The sequence below is a fragment of the Piliocolobus tephrosceles genome, chromosome 1 (genome assembly GCF_002776525.5).
Source record: "Piliocolobus tephrosceles isolate RC106 chromosome 1, ASM277652v3, whole genome shotgun sequence".
Classification (NCBI taxonomy): domain Eukaryota; kingdom Metazoa; phylum Chordata; class Mammalia; order Primates; family Cercopithecidae; genus Piliocolobus; species Piliocolobus tephrosceles.
Genome location: NC_045434.1, coordinates 81,797,332 through 81,820,921, shown reverse-complemented (window position 1 = coordinate 81,820,921; position 23,590 = coordinate 81,797,332). Strand labels below are relative to the sequence as shown.

The 23,590-nt window shown below is 35.2% G+C and overlaps 1 protein-coding gene across 1 annotated transcript in view; it reads right to left on the bottom strand.

Annotated features, from left to right (window-relative positions):
- DNAH14 (dynein axonemal heavy chain 14) overlaps positions 1 to 23,590 on the bottom strand; it is a 628,991-nt gene that overhangs the window by 499,130 nt on the left and 106,271 nt on the right. Inside the window, exons 17-20 of the mRNA XM_031935270.1 lie at positions 17,174 to 17,515; positions 16,287 to 16,656; positions 14,321 to 14,511; positions 11,051 to 11,296 (exon numbers count right to left, since the gene is read on the bottom strand). Coding sequence (XP_031791130.1) covers positions 11,051 to 11,296; positions 14,321 to 14,511; positions 16,287 to 16,656; positions 17,174 to 17,515 — 1,149 coding nt within the window. The remainder of the gene's footprint in view (positions 1 to 11,050; positions 11,297 to 14,320; positions 14,512 to 16,286; positions 16,657 to 17,173; positions 17,516 to 23,590) is intronic.

Sequence of the window (23,590 nt, the reverse complement as noted above, 5' to 3'; positions counted from 1 at the left end):
AAAAATAAATTAATACTAAAAGGCTTATTTGGAAACCAGTGGACTTGCCCATCCCCTAACTCTCTGGCTCCTCATGGGGAACCATTTATAACTCATTTATATTTGACTTCTGGTACTTACCTCCGTATTTCTTACTTTTTAACTTTATTTTATATTTCAATAGCTTTATTAAGGTATCACTGATACACAAGAAACTGCACATACTTAAAGTATACAATTTTGTCTGGGCACGGTGGCTCACACCTGTAATCCCAGCACTTTGGGAGGATGAGGCGCACAGATCACTTGAAGTCAGGAGTTTCAGACCAGCCTGACCAACATGGTGAAACCCCATCTCCACTAAAAATACAACAACAACAACAACAAATTAGCCAGGCATGGTGGCAGGTGCCGGTAATCCCAGATACTCAGTGGGCAGAGACTGTGCCACTGCACTCCAGCCTGGGTGACAAAGCAAGACTCCATATCAAAAATAAATACATTAATTAAAGTATACAATTCTATGAATTTTAACATGTTCTTCTACCTGTGAAATGATCACTATAATCAAGATAACAAACATATCCATTACCCTGAAAGCGTTCTTTGTGTCCTGTTGGAATTCCTTCCTCCTATCCCTTCCTATCTGTACCACCAGGCAACCACTGATCTACTTTCTGAAACTACAGTTTGTATTTTCCAGAATTTTATATAAACAGAATCATACAACATGTATTCCCTTTGCTCTGACTTCTTTCACTTAGCATAATTATTTTGAGACTGATCCATATTGTTACATATATCAATAGTTCATTCCCTTTTTCTGTATAACTTTTAGGTTCACGAGTACATGTGCAGGTTTTACAAGTAAATTGCATGTCACAGGGATTTGGTATACAGGTTATTTTGTTACCCAGGTAATAACATAGCACGCAATAGGTAGCTTTTTTATCCTCACCCTTCTCCCACCCTCCACCCTCAAGTAGGCCCCAGTCTCTGTTGTTCCATTCTTTGTGTTCATGTGTACTCAATGTTTAGCTCCCATTTATGAGTGAGAACATGCAATATTTGGTTTACTGTTCCTGTCTTAGTTTGCTTAGAAAAATGACCTCCATCTCCATCCAAGATGCTACAAAGAACATGATCTCATTCTTCTGGCTGCATAGTATCCCTTGGGGTATATGTACCACATTTTCTTTATCCAGTCTACTGTTGATGGGCATTTAGGTTGATTCCACATCTTTGCTATTGTGAATAGTACTGTGATGAACGTAAGCGTGCATGTGTCTTTATGATAGAAAAATTTTATATTCCTTTGGGTATATACCCAATAATGGGATTGCTAGGTTGAATGGTAGTTCTGCTTTAGGTACTTTGAGAAATCACCACACTAATTTACATTCCCACCAGCAATGTATAAGCATTCCCTTTTCTCTGCAACCTCATCGGCATCTGTTATTTTTTGACCTTTTAATAATAGCCATTCTGACTGGTGTGAGATGGTATCTTATTGTGGTTTTGACTGGTATTTCTCTCATGATTAGTGATGAGAAATGTTTCATATGCTTGTTGGCCACGTGTGTGTCTTCTTTTGAAAAGTGTCTGTTCATGTCCTTTACCCACTTTTTAATGGAGTTGTTTGTTTTTTACCTGTAAATGTGTTTAAGCTCCTTATAGATTCTGGATATTATACCTTCATCAGATGCATAGTTCGCAAAAATTTTCTCCCATGCTATAGGTTGTCTGTTATACTCTGTTGATAGGTTTTTGTTTTGTTTTGCTTTGTTTTGTTTTTTTTCTGTACAGAAGCTCTCTAGTTCAATTAGGTCCTATTTATCAATTTTTGTTTGTATTGCAATGGCTTTTGGTGACTTTGTTATGAAATCTTTGCCTTGGCTCCTAGAATGGTATTTCCTAGGTTATTTTCCAGGGCTTTTACAGATTTAGGTTTTACAGTTAAGTCTTTCATCCATGTTTAATTGATTTTTGTATATGTTGAAAGGAAGGGTGCCAGTTTCAATTTTCTGCATATGGCTAGCCAGTTATTCCACAGAATATAAAATTCTTTCCCTATGTCTTGTTTTCGTCAACTTTGTCAAAGATCAGATGGTCATAGGTGTGTGGCTTTATTTCTGAGTTCTCTATTCTGTTCCACTGTTTATGTGTCTGCTTTTGTACTAGTATCATGCTGTTTTGGTTACTGTAGCCTTGAAGTATAGTTTGAAGTTAGGTGATGTAATGCCTCCAGCTTTGTTCTTTTGCTTAGTATTGACTTGGCTATTTGGGCTCTTTTTGGTTCCATATGAATTTTAAAACATTTTTCTAATTCTGTGAAGAATGTCATTGGTAGCATGATAAGAACAGCACTGAATCTGTAAAACGCTTTGGGCAGTATGGCCATTTTAGTAATATTGATTCTTCCTATCCATGAGCATGGGATGGTTTTCTCTTTTGTTTGTGTCATCTCTGATTTCTTTGAGCAAGCTTTGTAATTCTTGTAAAGATGTTTCACTTTCCTGGTTTGCTGTATTCCTAGTATCACATTCTTTTTGTGACTATTGTGAATGGGACTGCATTCTTGATTTGGCTCTCAGGCTGGATGTTGTTGGTGTACAGAAATGCTACTGATTTTTGTACATTAACTTTGTATCCTGAAACTTTGCTGAAGTTGTTTATCAGATCTAGGAGTTTTGTGCAGAAATATGTGGCATTTTCTAGGTATAGAATCATATGGTCTACAAACTGAGACAGTTTGACTTCCTTTCTTCCTATTTGGATGCCTTTCATTTCTTTCTCTTCCCTAATTGCTCTGGCCAGAACTTCTAGCACTATGGTGAATAGGAGTGATGAGAGATAGCATCCGTGTCTTCTTCTGATCTTCAAGGGGAATGCTTCCAGCTTTTGCTTATACCGTATGATGTTGGCTGTGGGTTTGTCATATATGGCTTTTATTATTTTGAAGTATGTTCCTTGAAAGCCTAGTTTGTTGAGGGTTTTTAACATAAAGGAATGTTGAATTTTATCAAAAGCTTTTTCTGCATCTATTGAGATAATCATGTGAATTTTGTTTTTAGTTCTGTCTATGTGATGAATCACATTTATTCATTTGTGTATGTTGAGCCAGCTTTGCATCCTAGGATAAAGTCTGCTTCATCAGAGTGGCTTAGATTTTTTGATGTGCTGCTGGATTCAGTTTGCTAGTATTTTTATGTCCATGTTCATCAAGGATATTGGCCTGAAGTTTTTTTTCATTGTGTTCTGCCAGGTTTTGGTATCAGGATGATTCTGGCATTACAGAATGAGTCAGGGAGGAGTCCCTCCTCCTGAACTTTTTGAAATCATTTCAGTAGGAATGGTACCAGCTCCTTTATACATCTGGTAGAATTTGGCTGTGATCTATTCTTGAGCTTTTTATTACATATTTAATTTTTGAACTCATTACTGGTCTGTTCAATGATTCAATTTCTTCCTGCTTCACTCTTTGGAGGTTGTATGCGCCCAGAAATTCATCTCTTTCTTCTAGTGTTTCTAGTTTGTGTGCATAACGGTGTTCATAGTAGTCGCTGAAGGTTTCTTGTATTTCTGTCAGATCAGTGGTAATGTCCCCTTTGTCATTTATAATTGCGTTTATTTGGATCTTCTCTATTTTTTTCTTATGATTGTAGCTAGAAGTCTGTGTATCTTAATTTTTTCAAATTACCAACTCCTCAACTCAGTCTTTTGGATGGCTTTCCACATCTCAATTTCCTCAGTTCAGCTCCGATTTGGGTTATTTATTATCTTCTCCTAGCTTTGGGGTTAGTTTGCTCTTGTTTCTCTAATTCCTCTGGTTGTGTTGTTAGGTTGTTAATTTGAGCTCTTTCTTTTTCATGTGGGAGTTTTAGATTGTTAATTTGAGTTCTTTCTTTTTCATGTGGGAGTTTAGTGCTATAAATTTCCCTGTTAACACTGTATTAGCTGTATCCCAGAGATCTGGTATGTTGTATATTTGTTCTCATTAGTTTCAAAGAATTTCTTGATTTCTCTCTGAATTTCATTATTTACCCAATAGTCACCCAGGATCAGGTTATTCAATTTCCATGTAATTGTATGGTTTTGAGAAATTTTCTTAGTATTGATTTCTATTTTTATTGCACTGTGGACTGAGAGTGTGGTTGGTATGATTTAACTATTTTAAGTTTGCTGAGAATTGTTTTCTGTGCCATGTACATAGGAGAAGAATGTACATTCTGTTGTTTTGGGGTGAAGAGTTCTGTAGATTTCTATTAGGTCCATTTGATCAAGTGCAGAGTTCAGGTCCTGAATATCTTTGTTAATTTTCTGCTTCAATAATCTAATACTGTTAGCAGTATTATTCTCTCACTATTATTGTGTCATTATCTAAGTCTCTTCCTAGGTCTTTAAGAACTTGCTTTATAAATCTGTGTGCTCCTGTGTTGGGTGCATATATATTTAGAAGAGTTAGGTCTTCTTGTTGAATTGAACCCTTTAGCATTATGTAAAGCCCTTCTTTGTCTTTTTTGATCTTTGTTGGTTTCTAATGTCGCTTTTGTCTGAAACTAGAATAGCAACCCCTGCTTTTTTCTGTTTACTGTTTTCTTGGTAGATTTTTCTCCATCCTTTTCTTTGACCCTATGATGTCATTGCAGTTAAGACGGGTCTCTTGAAGACAGTACATTATTCGGTCTTATTTATCCAACTTGCCACTCTTTGCTTTTTAATAGGGGTAGACTGTTTACATTCAAGATTAGTAGTGATATGTGTATATTTGATTCTGTCACTGTGTTGTTAGCTGGGTATTATTCAGACTTGATTGTGTAGTTGCTTTATAGTGTCAATGGTCTATGTATATAAGTGTGTATTTTAATGACCAGTAGTAGTCTTTCCTTTTCTTATTTAGTGCTCCCTTCAGGACCTCTTTTAAGGCAGGTTTGGTGGTAACAAATTCCCTCAGCATTTGCTTGTCCTAAAAGGATCTTATTTCTCCTTTGCTTATGAAATCTAATTTGGCTGGATATGAAAATCTTGGTCAGAATTTCTATTTTGTAAGAATTCTGAATGTAGGCCCCAATCTCTTTGGTGTGTAGGGTTTCCACGGAAAGGTCTGCTCTTAACCTGATAGGGTTTTCTTTGTAGAGTTGCCCCTTCTCTCTAGCTGACTTTAACATTTTTTCTCTTATTTCCAACTTGGAGAATCTGACAACTACGTGTCTTGGGGATGGTCATCTTGTACTGTATCTCACAGGGGTTCTCTGTGTCTCCTGAATTTGAGTGTTGGCCTCTAGTAAAGCCGAAGAAATTTTCATAAACAATATCCTGAAATATGTTTTCTAAGTTGTTTTCTTTCTCTCCTCTCTTTCAGGAACACCAATGAGTCATAGATTTGATCTCTTTATATAATCCTATATTTCTTGAAGGTTTTGTTCACTCTTAATCTTTTTCCTTTATTTTTAATTTCCTTTTTAATGCCAAGTAGTATTCCAAAGTATATGTATACATGTATGATAATGCTTATCACTTACCTGTTGTACACTTGGGCTGTTTCCAGTTTTTACTGTTACAAATAAAACTGCTATGAACATTCCATTTACAAGTCTTTATATAAACCTAGCTTTCCTTTCTCTTGGGTAAATACCTAGGAGTGAAATAGCTGGATCATATGCTAGATGTACTTTTAACTTTTTAAGTGCTTGTAACATTTTACATTCTGCACAGCAGTGTGTGAGAGTTCTAATTCCTGAATATCCACACCAACACTTGGGATGATCTTTTATTAGTCAGTTCTTAAGGTGTGTAGTGGTATCTCATGATAGTACCATCTCCCTAATGTAGTTAAACATCTTTTAATGTGTTCTTTTCCATTCATATATATACTTTGGTAAAGTCTCTATTTTAATATTTTGCCCATTTCTTTACAGGATTATTTTGTTTTCTTATCATTGAATTTTGATAGTTCTTTATATATTTTGGATACAAGTCCTTTATCAGATGCATGCTTTACAAATATTTTCTCCCAGTCTCTGGTTTATATTTTTGTTCACTTAAAAGTGTCTTTCTAGGAGCACACATTTTTAATTTTGATGAAATCTAATACATAAATTTTCCTTCTATGGATAGTGCTTTTGGTGCCATATTGAAGAAATCTGCATAAAGCAAGGTCACAAAAATATCTCTTATGTTTTTTTCTCATACTTTTATAGTTTTAACTTTTGCATTTAGGTCCATAATCCTTTTTTTGTGTTAAATGTTGTGTATGTTGTAAGATATGGCTTAAGGGTTTTTTGTTTGTTTTGCATATGATTGTTCAATTATGTTAGCCCAATTTCTTTAAAAATTGGCTGGTTTTTCTCTGAATTATCTTTGCATATTTGTTGAAAATCAGTTGTCCATATGTATGTGGGTCTATTTCTGTACTCTGTCTTTCTTGTCTATTTTAAACCAAAAAAAAAAAAAAAAACTGTTTGGATAACTCTGGCCTCTGAGTCTCTGAATAGGTAGTTTTAATACTCCAACTTTGTTCTTCTTTTGTAAAATTGTTTACACTATTTTAGGACCTTTACATTTCCACAAGAATTGTAGAATCAGCTTGTCAATTTCTACAAGTAGTCTACTAGGATTCTGATTAGGATTGTATTGAATCTAGAGATTCATTTGGTGATATCTGACATGTTTATTAGGTCTTTCAATGGATGAACACAATGTATCTTCCATTTTTTAAGTCTTCTTTAATTTCTCTCTGCAGGGTTTTGAAGTTTTTTGTGTACAGATCTTATATATTTTTCTCGGGTTTACATATCTTATTTTTATGCTATTTCTCAATGCCAGTATATATAATGAAGTTGACTTTGTATACTAATCATGTATCCTGCAAACTTGCTAAAATAAGTTTAGTTTGTTTGTAAATTTTGTTTGATTTTGTTACATAGGTAATCATGGCATCTGAATATAAATAATATTTTACTTCTTCTTTTTCAATCTGGACATCTTTTATTTCTCTTTCTTACTTCAGTACAATGGCTGGAAACTCCAGTAAAACACTGAATAGAACTGGTAAGGGAGAACATCCTTATTCTTGATCTTAGGGGAAAAGTGTTCAGTCTTTCACCATTAAGGACAATATGTTTTTCATAGATGTCCTTTAATCAGAATGTTATCTTCTATTCTTAATTTGTTGAGAGATATTTTAATCAGGAATGAATGTTGAAATTCTGTAAAATTTTTTTATTTTTTATTTTCCCTTTTTTTTTTTTATTATACTTTAAGTTCTAGGGTACATGTGCATAACGTGCAGGTTTGTTACATATGTATACTTGTGCCATGTTGGTGTGCTGCACCCATCAACTCATCGGCACCCATCAATTCATCATTTATATCATGTATAACTCCCAATGCAATCCCTCCTCCCTCCCCCATCCCCATGATAGGCCCCAGTGTGTGATGTTCCCCTTCACCAGTCCAAGTGAACTCATTGTTCAGTTCCCACCTATGAGTGAGAACATGCGGTGGATAGGAAGAATCAATATCATGAAAATGGCCATACTGCCCAAGGTAATTTATAGATTCAATGCCATCCCCATCAAGCTACCAATGAGTTTCTTCACAGAATTGGAAAAAACTGCTTTAAAGTTCATATGGAACCAAAAGAGAGCCCGCATTGCTAAGACAATCCTAAGTCAAAAGAACAAAGCTGGAGGCATCATGCTACCTGACTTCAAACTATACTACAAGGCTACAGTAACCAAAACAGCATGGTACTGGTACCAAAACAGAGATATAGACCAATGGAACAGAACAGAGTCCTCAGAAATAATACCACACATCTACAGCCATCTGATCTTTGACAAACCTGAGAGAAACAAGAAATGGGGAAAGGATTCCCTATTTAATAAATGGTGCTGGGAAAATTGGCTAGCCATAAGTAGAAAGCTGACACTGGATCCTTTCCTTACTCCTTATACGAAAATTAATTCAAGATGGATTAGAGACTTAAATGTTAGACCTAATACCATAAAAACCCGAGAAGAAAACCTAGGCGGTACCATTCAGGGCATAGGCATGGGCAAGGACTTCATGTTTAAAACACCAAAAGCAACGGCAGCAAAAGCCAAAATTGACAAATGGGATATGATTAAACTAAAGAACTTCTGCGCAGCAAAAGAAACTACCATCAGAGTGAACAGGCAACCTACAGAATGGGAGAAAATTTTTGCAATCTACTCATCTGACAAAGGGCTAATATCCACAGTCTACAAAGAACTCAAACAAATATACAAGAAAAAAACAAACAACCCCATCAAAAAGTGGGGAAAGGATATGAACAGACATTTCTCAAAAGAAGACATTCATACAGCCAACAGACACATGAAAAAATGCTCATCATCACTGGCCATCAGAGAAATGCAAATCAAAACCACAATGAGATACCATCTCACACCAGTTAGAATGGCAATCATTAAAAAATCAGGAAACAACAGGTGCTGGAGAGGATGTGGAGAAATAGGAACACTTTTACACTGTTGGTGGGATTGTAAATTAGTTCAACCATTATGGAAAACAGTATGGCGATTCCTCAAGGATCTAGAACTAGATGTACCATATGACCCAGCCATCCCACTGCTGGGTATATACCCAAAGGATTATAAATCATGCTGCTATAAAGACACATGCACACGTATGTTTATTGCGGCACTATTCACAATAGCAAAGTCTTGGAATCAACCCAAATGTCCATCTGTGACAGACTGGATTAAGAAAATGTGGCACATATACACCATGGAATATTATGCAGCCATAAAAAAGGATGAGTTTGCGTCCTTTGTAGGGACATGGATGCAGCTGGAAACCATCATTCTTAGCAAACTATCACAAGAACAGAAAACCAAACACCGCATGTTCTCACCGACAGGTGGGAACTGAACAATGAGATCACTTGGACTCGGGAAGGGGAACATCACACATCGGGGCCTATCATCGGGGGGGAAGGGGGAGGGATTGCATTCGGAGTTATACCTGATATAAATGACGAATTGATGGGTGCTGACGAGTTGATGCGTGCAGCACACCAACATGGCACAAGTATACATATGTAACAAACCTGCACATTATGCACATGTACCCTAGAACTTAGAGTATAATAATAAAAAAAAAAATTAAAAATTAAAAAAAAAAAAAAGATCTGTTAGGGAGGACAAGAGCAACATTTAATTCAGGACTAGTTATTCCATATTACTGTGGCAAGACTCTTTGAGTGCTTATGAATTATGAGGTTTTCTGTTCTGACCATGCATGCAGGCACTATTCCCAGCCCTATGTGAGCACCAGGCATTGTTCCCTCTAATTTTCTCAAGTAGTTGCTTCCCTGACCTCTGGCAATTTCACGTGTCATTGATTGGGTCTACTGAATGCTTGTGTAGAGACCTGCCACAAATCTATGAAGATCTCTGTCTCTGCAGCTTTATCTTCCCTGGTAGTTTATCCTAAATACTGTAGCCTACATTGGTTCTCCAGACCTTCAACAGCATCTCCTCATATCAGAAGTCTGCCAGGCTCTGCCTGTATTCCTCCCTATCTCCCCTCTCCAAGGTCTGGAAACTCAAGAAAATAAGTTGGTAGAATCGTAGGGCTTACCTTGTGTGTTTCTCATCTCTCAGGGATCCTCATCCTTCATTGCCTGATGTCCAGTGTCCCAAAAACCATTGTTCCATATATTTTGTCTAGTCTGATTCAGCTATTTCAGGCAAGCTGGTGCTGTGGTTTGAATGTCCCCTCCAAAACCCATATTGAAATTCAATTGCCATTGTAAAAGTGGTGACATCTGGGGTCTTTAAGAGGTTATTAGATAATGAGGGCTCTGCCCTAATTAATAGATTACTGCCATTATCACAGGGATGGATTAGTTATTGTGGGAATTCAGCCCCCTTTCTCTCTCCATCTTGTGCTTTCACTTACTCTTCTGCCTCCACCATAGGATAATAATGCAGCACAAAGGCCCTGGCAAGATGCCAGCCCCATGATCTTGGACTTCCCAGCCTCCAGAACCATAAGCCAAATAAATTTCTTTTCATTATACATCATCCAGTGTGTGGTATTGTTAAGGCAACATTAAGTAGACTAAGACAGATGGTAAATCTGGTCCCTATACTCCATCTTGCTTAGAAGTAGAAGGCTGTGTGTGTGTGTGTGTGTTGTTGTTGTTGTTGTTCTTTTCAGTTTCTTGAATGTGCTTATTTATCATTTATTAAATTCACTTTTCATTTTTAATGGAGGCATTTAATGCTTAAACATTCATTTTTGTAGGGCTCTAGCCAATTGTGACAGGTTTGAAATGTGATTTTCTCCTGTTCCTTACTTTTAAATTAAAAAAAATTAGATTACATTTCCTGTATATTCTGATGGTTGCTTTTAAATTTCTATTATTTTCGGTGTTTTGTTTTGTCTGACTTTTTTGCTGTTTTTCTGCTGTTCATTTTTTTTGTACTGCATGTGATTAAAGAATAAAGTGTATTGGGTTTATTTTCTTCTGTAATTTATTGAGTTTTTTCCCTCAAAGTTTCAGTTAACTGACATTTTCCCTAAATCCTACAAATAATGTGAGTTCCCATTGTTGTGTATATACTTTCTCTCTCTCCCCATCTATAGATGCACATACATATATGTGTGTATATTATTATGTTAATTTTGCTACTTACTATCTCTATTTTGTTACATCTCATGTTGAGTTTCTTTACATCTTAAAATAATTATTAGGTATATTACCAGATGTGGGGTTGCACAATGAGGGACTATCAGGGAACACTGTACACTGGTGATAAAAGTCACGGTAATAAGGTCATATTTTTCTATGATCTAAATTTATCTTTTCTGCCAAAATTAAACTTTGACATTTCCTCATGAACAATTAAGGCTTCCACAAAAAGTTATTTTTGGTATTCAAACTAGTGAATATTCAATGTAATTTTTATATAAGTATATGAATGATTTGTACAATTCAAAGGCAAACTGTAGACTGCAAAAGATTGAAATAATAAAACTAAGGAAAAAGAAAACATTTTCCCTTTGCCATAATACTTACCTTAATGGGCCCAATGTGGGGAGATCCTTTAATTGTTGCAAGTATGACTTGAGACTCTTCTAACTGAGCTGATATGTCATCTATAGATGGTATTATGAAGATAGAGTAAATCTCTGTGTGGTGAAGAACTAAATGCAAAGGAGTAATGTTCCAAAAATCAATAATCTTAAATAGCATTTTTTCAAGAGCAGCTTCACTAGTTGCTGAAGTTGACATATCATTTATTTCATTTTCATACTGAAACATCTAAAATGAACAAATTATTCTTTAGTATCCAGTATAGCAAATAATTCCTGATATATCTAAAATGGAAATTTTAAATGCATGTTTTGAAAGGCACATCAAAAATATTGAATATCTAATTCCAGTTAGGTTTACATTCTTACCAGCAACTTTATGGTCTAACCTTCACAACATATCCCTTTGCACTTTAAAATCATCCTATTTCACGTTTTTCATAATCAGCAAAAATTTCCAACTTTCCTCTGATTCTAGCCAGTTATAAAGAGTGTATACCTTCTGTATATGTGTAGGTGGTATTATTTCCTTCAGCATTCTTTCCTCTGCCCTAATGCCAACTGCTGAATTACTTTGTGACATGCTTTTACTCTCTACAATATTCTTGGGATATATTCATGTAAGAGAATGCAACTCTGATGGATCCTGATTTCCATGGCTTCCATTTCTTTGCCTCATTTCTTTCAGGATACGTTTCTTAAAATACATTAGTGGAGTATATACAGACCTTCTTACCATGTGCACTGACCTGCAATTCCTATAGGACAAGATCCTGATATAAGATCTCCAGAGTCACTCACTATAATAGAGATACTCAGAGACCTTCTCATCTACACATCTTAGAATTAACTAGTTGGGCTTATTGTTTTATAGCTGGTAGGTAAGACTCTGCCACCATTCCTATATGTCATCTCTATGGTGTTAAAGAATAATGCCCAATCCCTATGTTTTAGTAATGCAACTCAGTGGGGATTATGAACAGATATGACTAGTTTTCATCATTTCTCTTATATGCTTGCCACAGATGAATTGTAAGGATGGTGGGATCAGTTACTTCTTATGGCCTTAAGTAACAGTTTTGGAAAAGAAGCCTACCTTTTGACAGATTATTCAGTCAAAGGCAGATAAAGAACTATAGAACCATCAAAGTTCGTGCCTAATGCTAACATTATGAGATTGCTAAAAACTAAATCCAGACACTGATAATGTGTAAAGCAAAATTTCAGTGAAGTGAATCTAGCCTTGTCAAGTCTTTATGGTCAAAGTATGGGACCTGACTGACAAATAGTCAGATCTTCCAACTGACTTGATAATAGCTGGGTGGTTTCAGCTGAATCTTGATGGTTATAATTAATTATCTAACTTCATTATAAAGCATACGGCTTTCCAAAGTGAAAATTATCAACCATAAAATGATTGATAAGTGTTCATCATATGCATACCATTGAGTTCTTGCTCTTAATTTACTTCATGAAATGCTTTTCATGTGGTAGGTTATTTCAGAGCCTGCACAACATCTTGGACAAAATGGTTATCATATAACTGCAAGCCATCATACTTTATTCATTTAATAGAACTTCTAATATGACCTATCTTGGAAAGTCTTGCAGCATGACTACCACCTCTGGGTCAATCCTCCAAAATGCAAGTTTTAATAAATGAAGACTGAGTTTCTGGGCCAAATCCTGTCCATTTTGGCATCTACATTATACTGGATACATTGTCAAATTTCTACAGGCTGATTGCCTCCTTATCCCTTCTATTATTACAATTATCTTCAAGAAGAAGAAGGGGTTCCTCTAACTCCTCACAGCAGTATTTCAAAGGCTGAAGACCTTGCTCACTTTTGTTCACATGTCAAACTGTCCTAATTGGGGCCCTCTAAAAAATGCATGGGACTTCCTCTTTAAACTATATATTAGACATGTAATAGCTAATTGGAACCCTTTGAGTTATTACAGGTCACCATCCCCATGTAGGCCACCAGCTGCTATCATATGTACCTATCTACCCTAACTTTTATAGCTCACTGCTACATTTAGTCTGAAAAATTCTCACCCTTTATCTAACTTACCCAAGAATAGTTCTAAGAACCCAAGACTGGAAATAAATACCACTCAAATTGTGCTAGATTTTATGCATGCTGATTTGAAATAAATTCACCTGTTGGTATTTGCTCTTATGCTCTGACATCATCTAGCTATCTTGCTGAATTCCCCTTGGCATGTATATCAGTTGGGCATGTATATCAGTGAGGAGGCTCTAAGATGAGATATTTAGATATGATGAGGATTATGAAGAAGATTCAGAATTATTTCATGATTTTTAGTGTAAACAATTGGAAGAATGGAGCTACCATTAACTGAGATAAGAAACACAGAGGAGGAGTAGAATTTGGGAGATGGAGAATGAAAGGTGAATGTTTTTGACATGTTTTGTTGTTTCTGACATATCTCAACTTAGACATATAAGTTGAGATATTGAATAGGAAATTGCATATGTGAATTTGGAGTTCAGGAGAAAGTCGAGATTAGGGTTGGTGATAAAAAATAATCTAATTTTTAAAAATGAAAGTTGTTTTTTAAAAAATTCTTCTTTTTAAATTCTTTAAAAAAGGTGTCCCTGTTCCTCATTACAACAAATGATTTAGTAGAGAATTACAGGAACAAAATACATGTTTTGATTACATTACATGCTGTCAGCCATGAAACATTAAACATAAATGAAGCTTATTGCAAGTTAGGCATGAAAATAGAAAATTTTTAATCATGGAAAAATTGAAAAAAGTATTTTTTATAATAAAACTTACATGGAAAGTCAAATAGTTGTTTATTATGCATTTTAAATATAATGTCAAGTTATATATATGTTAAGGTAGGGCAATTCTTAGATGTCTTAACATATTTTCAGTTTACATATAATGAATACAGTGGTTTTGATATTTCCATTCCTAGAAAATGTGTTCTGTATTAGTGGTACTGTTAAATAATGAAGCACTAATTTCATTTGTCATACATGAAAACCAGTATTACTGTTTTTTAATCACCTAAATAATGGAATAATTAATAGCTTACCCAGTATCTCCAATTAAATAATTTCCCATCACCTATTATTCTATAAACATACTATTATTTTCCCAGGCACTCACAAACTTCCTTTCCTAATTCCTATTCATTGTATATTTATTTGCCTATTTAAAATTGGTCCATCTGGTATTTCAACCTATTTTTTTAAAAAACCATTTTTATTTACCTTGAGAGCTAGAAGATTCTCTACTTTACAGTTTTTATCAAGGGGAACTGACTTCCCAATAGTCTCCTGGAGAGCCTCCCAATGCCTTGGCTTGAGACAGGGATTTCCCAGAGCTATAATGATAGGCAGCTCTTGTTTAAACTCTGTTACCACTTGCTTAAGATGTGTCAGCATATCGCTTTTAGGTAAACCTATAAATGACAATGGGTCAGTAGGCTTACAATATGTTCATTATATTTTTTAAACAAAAAAATTGAGAAAATAAGATTTTTTTTCTTTAAAATTTGTTAAACACTACTTTATCAATTATTAAACTACATTAAAATAACATGAAGCAGTGAGCCTTATTAACATCACCCTTCCATGAGAATCAACTATGCATTAAAATAAAGAGAAATAGTTATAAAGACTGGTGACTAAAGCCTAACTATCAAAACCAAATCATCTTAGAAAATTTGATACCAGGAGTGGCCAGCTACCACAGGTTTCCCAGATTTTCCCTGACATGATAAATATACAGACAAATGGGTACACACGCACACACACACGCGAGCACACACACACACAAACACACTCACAGCACAAACATTCAGAAGACTATCATAGATTCTGGGTATTTATTTATTTAATTAACATCTTAACATAGCAAGATGAGGTCTTGCTATGTTGCCCAGAATGGTCTCAAACTCCTGGCCTTGAATGATCCGCCCACCTCAGCCTCCCCAAGTGCTGTGATTACAGGCATGAGCCACTGTACTCAGCTGGTTTGGGTTTTTTAAAATTTTGGTAAGTATGGAAGAACATCAAGGGAAAAAATATACCATCACTACAATTTCATTAAAAAATACTTCAACACCAAAATGTAGGAAATGTAGGTGACAGCTTTGCCACAGACCAGCACTAGTCTGTCCTCTGCCATTGACAAACCACTGAAGTACAGGATTCAAAACCTATGGAGTGGAAGATTCAACTCTTACAATCTTTTTACTCAACTTGTAAAAGAAAGAGGAGGGGGCCAAAGTTAGGGACTCAGGAGAACTGAAAACTTCACCCAGACACTCAACAAACCAATTTGTATACGTGGGGCTTCTTTTATAAAGCCATATTAAATAGTAACATGTTTTTAAGACCTGATTAAATAGAAGATCAAGAGTGTAACTTTAGTTTTGCCAGTCTAGACTTTGGCAAACAGCAAGATTTTATCTGGGGAACCATGGGTAAAAGAAGGTATCATCTAGTTGTTACTTTACTGTTCTCCAAAGCATGTATATAACAAAATATTAAGAGGGGATGTACACAATGGGTGTTATGTTAAAGAGACTGCGATTTGCCCCCAATTGTTCTCTTTTCTAAACTTCTGTAATTTTAAAACAACTGAAATAAAGTGTTTTTCTGGCTTTTCTGGAGAAGAAATTTTAGTTTAAGGTATAGCTGAGTGATAGGGGAGAAGTCTTTTAAAAAATACAAAGATATTCTCTTGGCCAGGTGAAACAAAATCTCCCTTTTGGAAAGGATATGATCTTACAGAAATGTTCTCACAAAAAGCAGTATCTTTGCACTGGCAAGATTTCAAATTTTATAATTAAAATAAACCTCTAAAAATTATACGGTTTACCCACTGCCCAAAAGATAATGATTATGCAGATGGTCCTTTATCATCAAAACATCTCCGACCAGTGCCCTAAGAAGGGCCATACTCAGGGTGAGGTACCTGGGGTTCTATGCAGGGAACCAACTTTTAAAGGACATAAAAATTGTTAATTATTTAATAAAACTTTTTTGACAAGGACTTAATCTCTTTTTTGCTTCAATAAAATTCCTACCTATACTCCTGTACTGTAGCTCTAGCCATAATGGTCAACCCCTGAGAACAGGTAAAGAAACAAGCCAAGGACAATGCTCTTGATGTCCAAAGGCCATTTAGTATATAGATCTAGGTGGGAAAATTTGAGAAACACATTTTTACCTTTTTCTAATACCGAGATTATGTGCATCAGTTTTGAAACATTTTTCTGTACTGATTCTACATCAATACTTTGAAGAGAACTATTCCTCCATTCCCAAGAGGCTTGCCTCCACTCCTCTTGTGCTTCCCATAGTTTTTTCCTCAAAGTCAAGTCACATTCAATGTCAGAGATCTCTGAAAGCAAAATCTGTGCAATTTCTTCCACGTTAATAGAATGCATATGAGATTGAGAATCACTGAAACAATCCTGATAGCTTGAATATGCTTTAGCTTTGTTAGTTAAACTTGCAGCTTCCCCTGAGAGAGTCTGGATCATTTCCATTGCCGTTGACACTTGAGTACCAGCACATAACAAAAGAGGAGTTCTTATCTAAAAAATAAGAGTAGGACTTTCTAAGAGAAATCAGTATGTCTAGAACATGTCTGTTTTACTGGCAGTGAAAGCATTTTAGTACATAATCTAGGCTTTTACCTGATAAGTGAGTGAAACTGGAACTATCATTACCATTTTGCCCAGACAAAGATAAAGACTGGCCCAGAAAGATTTCAGGGGGTTTTAGTCCTTTTTATGCCATGAGCCCATTTGGCAGTCTCTTGAAGCCTATGGTAAAAGTCACCAGCCATGCTGCTGTTTGTTCCCTACATTCACTCATAGTTGAGAAAATGCTAAGTTCCAGTTAGAAATTAGTGAAAATAGAGATGTAATTTTACTCCCCATTCAAATTCAGAAATCACCAAAATTCTGTCTGTGAATCCCAGTTTAAGAATACTTGTATTAAATTGTTTAGCCAAAATTCCACTGAAAGCAAATACCCAAATGCCTGGATTTATGAGACTAAGGTCAAGTTTTTAATTAAAAAAATTTAAAAAAAAAGCTAAAAACTTACCTTGGCTTTTAAATTGCTAACATCAACACGTAGACTACTGATACATGCTTCCAAGTTATCTCTGAATTTAGTTAAAGCAGTGTCTTTATTTACTATACTTAACTTCATAGATGATTTTAGTTGACTAAACTTAATATGAAGAACTTGGAATATGGCAATTTGCTCTTCTGAAATATGGATCTGGTGATGGGTTACAACAGAATATAGCTGAGAAATTGTTAAGTACTCTTTTTCTAATTTAGATATTTTTGAGGAAATTGCATTCAAAAAAATAAAATGCTCCACGAATTCTTCTATTTCAGTGGGATCACATTCCAGCTGCTGCAATGATGATTCCACAACCTGAAATCAACATGTCAATTATAATTGTGTAATGACTTTTCACCATTTTGGAAGACCAATTATTCTTTTTAATTTCTCTTACTTATATAAGTCTAATTTCAGAAAATAATAAAAACATCATATATTAGTCTGTTCTCACACTGCTAGAAAGAACTGCTTGAGACTGGGTAATTTGTGAAGAAAAGAGGTTTAATTGACTCACAGTTCCACAGCCTGTACAAGAAGCATGATTGGGAGGCCTCAGGAAATCTACAATCATGGCAGAAGGTGAAGGGGAAGCAAGCACATCTTACCAAGGAAGAAAAGGGGAGAGAGAGAGAGAGACAGAAAGAGAGAGAGAGAGAGAGAATGAATGTGGGAGTGCTACACACTTTCAAACAACCAGACCTCCTGAGAACTCCATTGCAAGAACAGCAAACAACCAGACCTCCTGAGAACTCCACTGTGAGAACAGCAATAGGGAAGTCCACCCCCATGATTCAACCACCTCTCACCAGTGCCCCCACTTCAACATGTGGGGATTACAATTTGACATGAGATTTGGTTGGGGACACAGAGCCAAACCATATCACATAATCTAGACATAATTCTAAGTATTATTTAAGTACTGGGGCATTAACACGACCAAATCCTTCTACTGTTAACAAAAGGCACTTGAATGTATCCCACATATAAAATAAATGCTATTAAGATATAAAATAATTAAATTGTGAATAACAATTTTCAAGAAATGTAATCTAAATGGCAAATTATGACTGAAATGTGAACAGTGAATAATAATTGCTATAACTTTTTGAGCATGTATGTGATAGGTTCTTTAGGTACATGATCATACTTTATTCAGATAGTATATTTGCTAATTAGGTATTTTTTTCTAATTTGCACAGGAGGAAACTGAGTCTTAGAGGGATTTATTGTATCAAGATCAGAAATGTAGTAAGTTACAGAACTGGGATTCAAACCCAAATTGATTCCAGATCTCATTATTTTCCATCATACTTATATCTATTATATTTATAACCTCCATACTTTTCAAAGGTGCATATAAATTACTCTCTAAAATGCTTGAAGTAATTGCATTTCTGTGCTGGAACTACAATTTTGTCATATTTTTTCATGATTCAAGAGCTCTTAAGGAGTATGACTGCATAATTTTATGTAACTTTAGTATGAAAGTCAGTTCAATTTTTAATCTTCACAGCCTTGAATTAATTTCATATATGTGTGTGTCTAATGTGATATTAAAATAAATGTTCATGCAAAAATCACAATACGCAAAAGTTTATAAGATGGAAAAGTTTATCAGATGTCAACTATTATTCCATTACCAAGAGATTACCATTGTTAATCCATCAGAAATTTTATTATGGGGTATGTGTGTGTCTCTTTGCCACAGAGTTTATATTAAGAGGCCTTAAAATCAGAGAAACTTATTTTTGATCCCAGTCTCAGTATTTACTAACTGCATGAACCTAAGCAAATAGCTTTATTCTAATAAACTTATTGTCCTCATCTGTACTTTGGAGATCAAATAAAATAATTTAGTAATGGACTTACAATGTACCTGGCACATGGAAGGTGCACCAAGAATGATCATGTCAGTAGACTGAGTAAACATAACTATTTAGACTCCAATACAAATACTAATCAAATGACCCCAAAATTTTAAAATACATATTTATATCACAAACAATGAAATAATTCCAATCTCATATAAACCAAGAGAATATAAAAAGGTAAAATATACCCAAACTTCATTTATGACACTAGCAACATATTGATACCAAAACCAGATAAGGATGGTAAAAGAAAATTATAGATGATTTTCACTTATAAACATAAATACAAAAATCTTAAAAATAACATGTATGCATGTGTATGCACATGCTGGTAAGGTAAATGCATCAATTTGGATGTGAGATTACCCTTAGAAAGTCAATTAATATAACTCCCCACAGAAAAAGGTTAAAGGAAAACTGCAAGATTATCTCAATAGATGTAATGAATAAGCATTTGATAAAATTCATTCACAATAAAAACTCTTACAAACTAAAAATAAAAAGTACTTTCTTATTGTTCAATTCCCACCTGTGAGTGAGAACACGTGGTGTTTGGTTTTCTGTCCTTGTGACAGTTTGCTGAGAATGATGATTTCCAACTTGGACACAGGGCGGGGAACATCACACACTGGGGCCTTTTGCGGGGTGGGGGGCGGGGGGAGGGATAGCATTAGGAAAAATACTTAACGTAAGTGATGAGTTGATGGGTACAGCAAACCAACATGGCACATGTATACCTACGTATCAAACCTGCACGTTGTGCACACGTACCCTAGAACTTAAAGCATAATAATAATTTAAAAAAGTATTTTATTTAACCATATAAAGGGAAGCTACCAAAACCCTCAGGAAATATAAATACACCCAGGATAAGCAGCAGCCAGAAGGAGGATGAATAAACAGAACTTTTAGAACAGATTATTTGAAAAATAGCTCAGAAACAACCTTCTGGTACTGGTACAAGAAAAGGCACATAGACCAAGGGAACAGAATGGAAAACCTGGAAATAGGACCACACACCTACAACTATCTGATCTTTGACAAACCTGACAAAGAGAAGCAATGGGGAAAGGATTCCCTCTTCAATAAATGGTTCTGGGATAACTGGTTAGCCACATGCTAAAGATTGAAATTGAACCCCTTCCTTATGCCATATACAAAATTTAACTCAAGATGAATTAAAGACTTAAATGTAAAACCCCAAACTATAAAAACCCTGGAAGATGACCTAGGCAATACCATTCATGACACAGGCAGGGGCAAAGATTTCATGATGACAATGCCAAAAGCAATTGCAACAAAAGCAAAAATTGACAAATGGAATCTAATTAAACTAAAGAGCTTTTGCACAGCAAAAGAGACTATCAACAGAGTAAACAGCCCACAGAATGGGAGACAATTTTTGCAAACTAGTCATGCAACAGAGATCTAATATCCAGCCTCTATAAGGAATGTAAACAAATTTACAAGAAAAAATCAAACAACTCAATAAAAAAGTGGGTAAAGGACATGAACAGTCACTACATGCAGCCAACAATCATATGAAAAAAAAGCTCAACATAACTGATCATTAGAGAAATGCAAATCAAAACCACAATGAGCTACCATCTAATACCAGTCAGGATTACTAAAAAGTCAAAAAATAACCGATGCCTGTGAGGTTGTGGAGAAAAAGGAACACTTATACACCGTTGATGAGAGTGTAAATTAGTTCAGCCATTGTGGAAGACAGTGTGGCGATTCCTCAAAGACCTAAAGATGGAACTACCATTTGACCCAGGAATGCCACTACTGGGTATATACGCAAAGGAATATAAATCATTCTATTATAAAGACACATGCATACATATATCCATTGCAGCACTGTTCACAAGAGTAAAGACATGGAATCAACCTAAATGCCCATCAGTGATAGACTAGATGAAGAAAACATGGTATGTATACACCATGGAATATTATGCAGCCATAAAAAGAATGAGATCATGTTCTGTGCAGGGACATGGATGAAACTGGAGGCCATTATCCTTCGCAAACTAATGCAGGAATAGAAAACCAAATACCACATGTTCTCACTTATAAGTAGGAGCTAAATGATGACAGCATATGGACACATAGAGGGGAACAACACACACTAGGGCCTATTGGAGGGTGGAAAGTGGGAGGAGGGAGAGAGTAAGGAAAAATAAGTAATGGATTAATACATGGCTGATGAAATAATCTGTATAACAAACTCCTTTGACACATGTTTACCTATGTAACAAATCTGCACGTTCTGCATGTTCCCCCGAACTTAAAATAAAAGTTAAAAAAAGACACATGTACACACGTTTATAGCACCACATTTTACAATTGCAGAAGTATGGAAACAATCTAAGTGCCCATCAACCAATAAGTGGGTAAATTAAATGCGGTATATACACATCATGGAATACTACTCAACTATAAAAAAGGAACAAAATAATGTCTTTTGCAGAAACTTGGATGGAGCTGGAAGCCATTATTCTAAGTAAAGTAACCCAGGAATGGAAAACCAAGTATCATATGTTCTCACTTATACGTGGGAGCTAAGCTATAAGGACGCAAAGGCATAAGAACAATATAATAAACTTTGGGGACTCAGGTGGGAAGGGTGGGAGGGGGGTGTGAGATAAAAGACTACATATTGGGTACAGTGTATACTGCTCAGTTGATAGGTGCACCAAAATTTCAGAAATCACCACTAAAGAACTTATCCATGTAACCAATAATCACTTGTATCCCAAAACTATTGAAATAAAAATATATAATAAAAATAAATTAAAAATTAAAAAATGAAGACTGGAAACTGTAAAACTTCTAGAAGAAGACAGGGGCAAAGCTCCATGATGTTGGTCTAAGCAATGATTTCTTGGATATGACCCTGAAAGCACAAGCAACAAAAGCAAAATGAGATGAATAGGACTGCATCAAACTAAAAATCTTCTGCAAACCAAAGGAAACAATTAATAGACTGAAGGGACAGCCTATGAATTTGGAGAAAATATTTTGCAAGCTATACATCTGATAAGGGGATAATTTATAAGCAACTCAAATACTTTTACAGAAAGAAAATGAACAATCCCATAAAAAGTAGATATGTCTCAAGAGAAGACATACAAATGGCCAACAGATATATGAAAAAAAAATGCTCAATATCACTAATCACTAGGGAAATTCAAGTTAAAATCACAATGAGTCATCACCTTACACCTGCCAGAACAGCTATTATCAAAATGATGAAAGCACATGTGGCAAGGATTTGGAGAAAAGAGGACAGTTGAACACTGTTGTTTGGAATATAATTTCATATTGCCCTTTTGGAAAACTGTATGGAGGTTCCTCAAAAAACTAAAAATAGAATTACCACATGATCCAACGATCTCACTTCTGGGTATTTACCCAAAAGATCTGAAACACAAGTATGTCAGAGATGTCTGCACTTCCATGTTCCTTTTAGCACTATTCACTTATGGACACTTATGGACACTACCTGTCTATCAACAGATGAATGGACAAATAAAATGTATTATATGTACACAATAAAATACTATTCAGCTTTAAAGAAGAAATTCAATCTGTCATTTCTGTCAATATGGATGGAACTGGAAGACACACTAAATAAGCTAGGCACAGCAAGGCACAGAAAGACAAATATCACATGTTCTCAATTATATGTGGAATCTCAAACAGTGGAACTCATAAAAGAAGAGAGGAGAGTGGTGTTTACTAAAGGCTATGAGTGGGGGAAATGGAATGATGGTCAAAGGGTACAAAGCCTCAGATGGAAGGAGTAAGATTTGTGTGTTTTTTTTTTTTTGAGATGCACTGCACAGCATGGTGAATATATTTAATAATAGTGTATTGCACATTTCTAAATCACCAAGAGAATTTCAAATGTCTTTATCATAAAAATGATACGTATTTGAGATGATGGCTATGTTAATTCGCTTAATTATTCCTTATGTTCATAAATCATTATATCACTTTGTACCCTATAAATATATACAACAATATAAATATACACAACAATGTAAAACCCTAAACCGTAAAAACTCTGGAAGATAACCTAGGCAATACCATTCAGGACATAGGCACGGGCAAAGATTTCATGATGCATTTGTTCATTTGCAATAAAACTTTTCAAAAAGACAAAAAATAAAATTAAGAAACAGCTTTGCAATGATTAACTTAATTCCACAACCATTCTAGGTTAAGTAATAATATTATCCCTAATTTACCTTTGAGGAAACTATGGTACGGACAGGATATCTATATTAATACCTTCCTTCAAATAGTAAACAGAACAGCTAGGCTTTTAAAAAAGTCATTTGCATTGAAACATAATTTTTATATAGAAAAATGCTAATTGTTCATTTTGATGAGTTTTAAACACTCATACATATTTGTAACTACCTCCATAAACAAAATATAGAAAACTTCACCATCCTAGAAAGATGCCTTGTGACCCATCCCAATCTCCTCCCATCCCTGGCTTCAG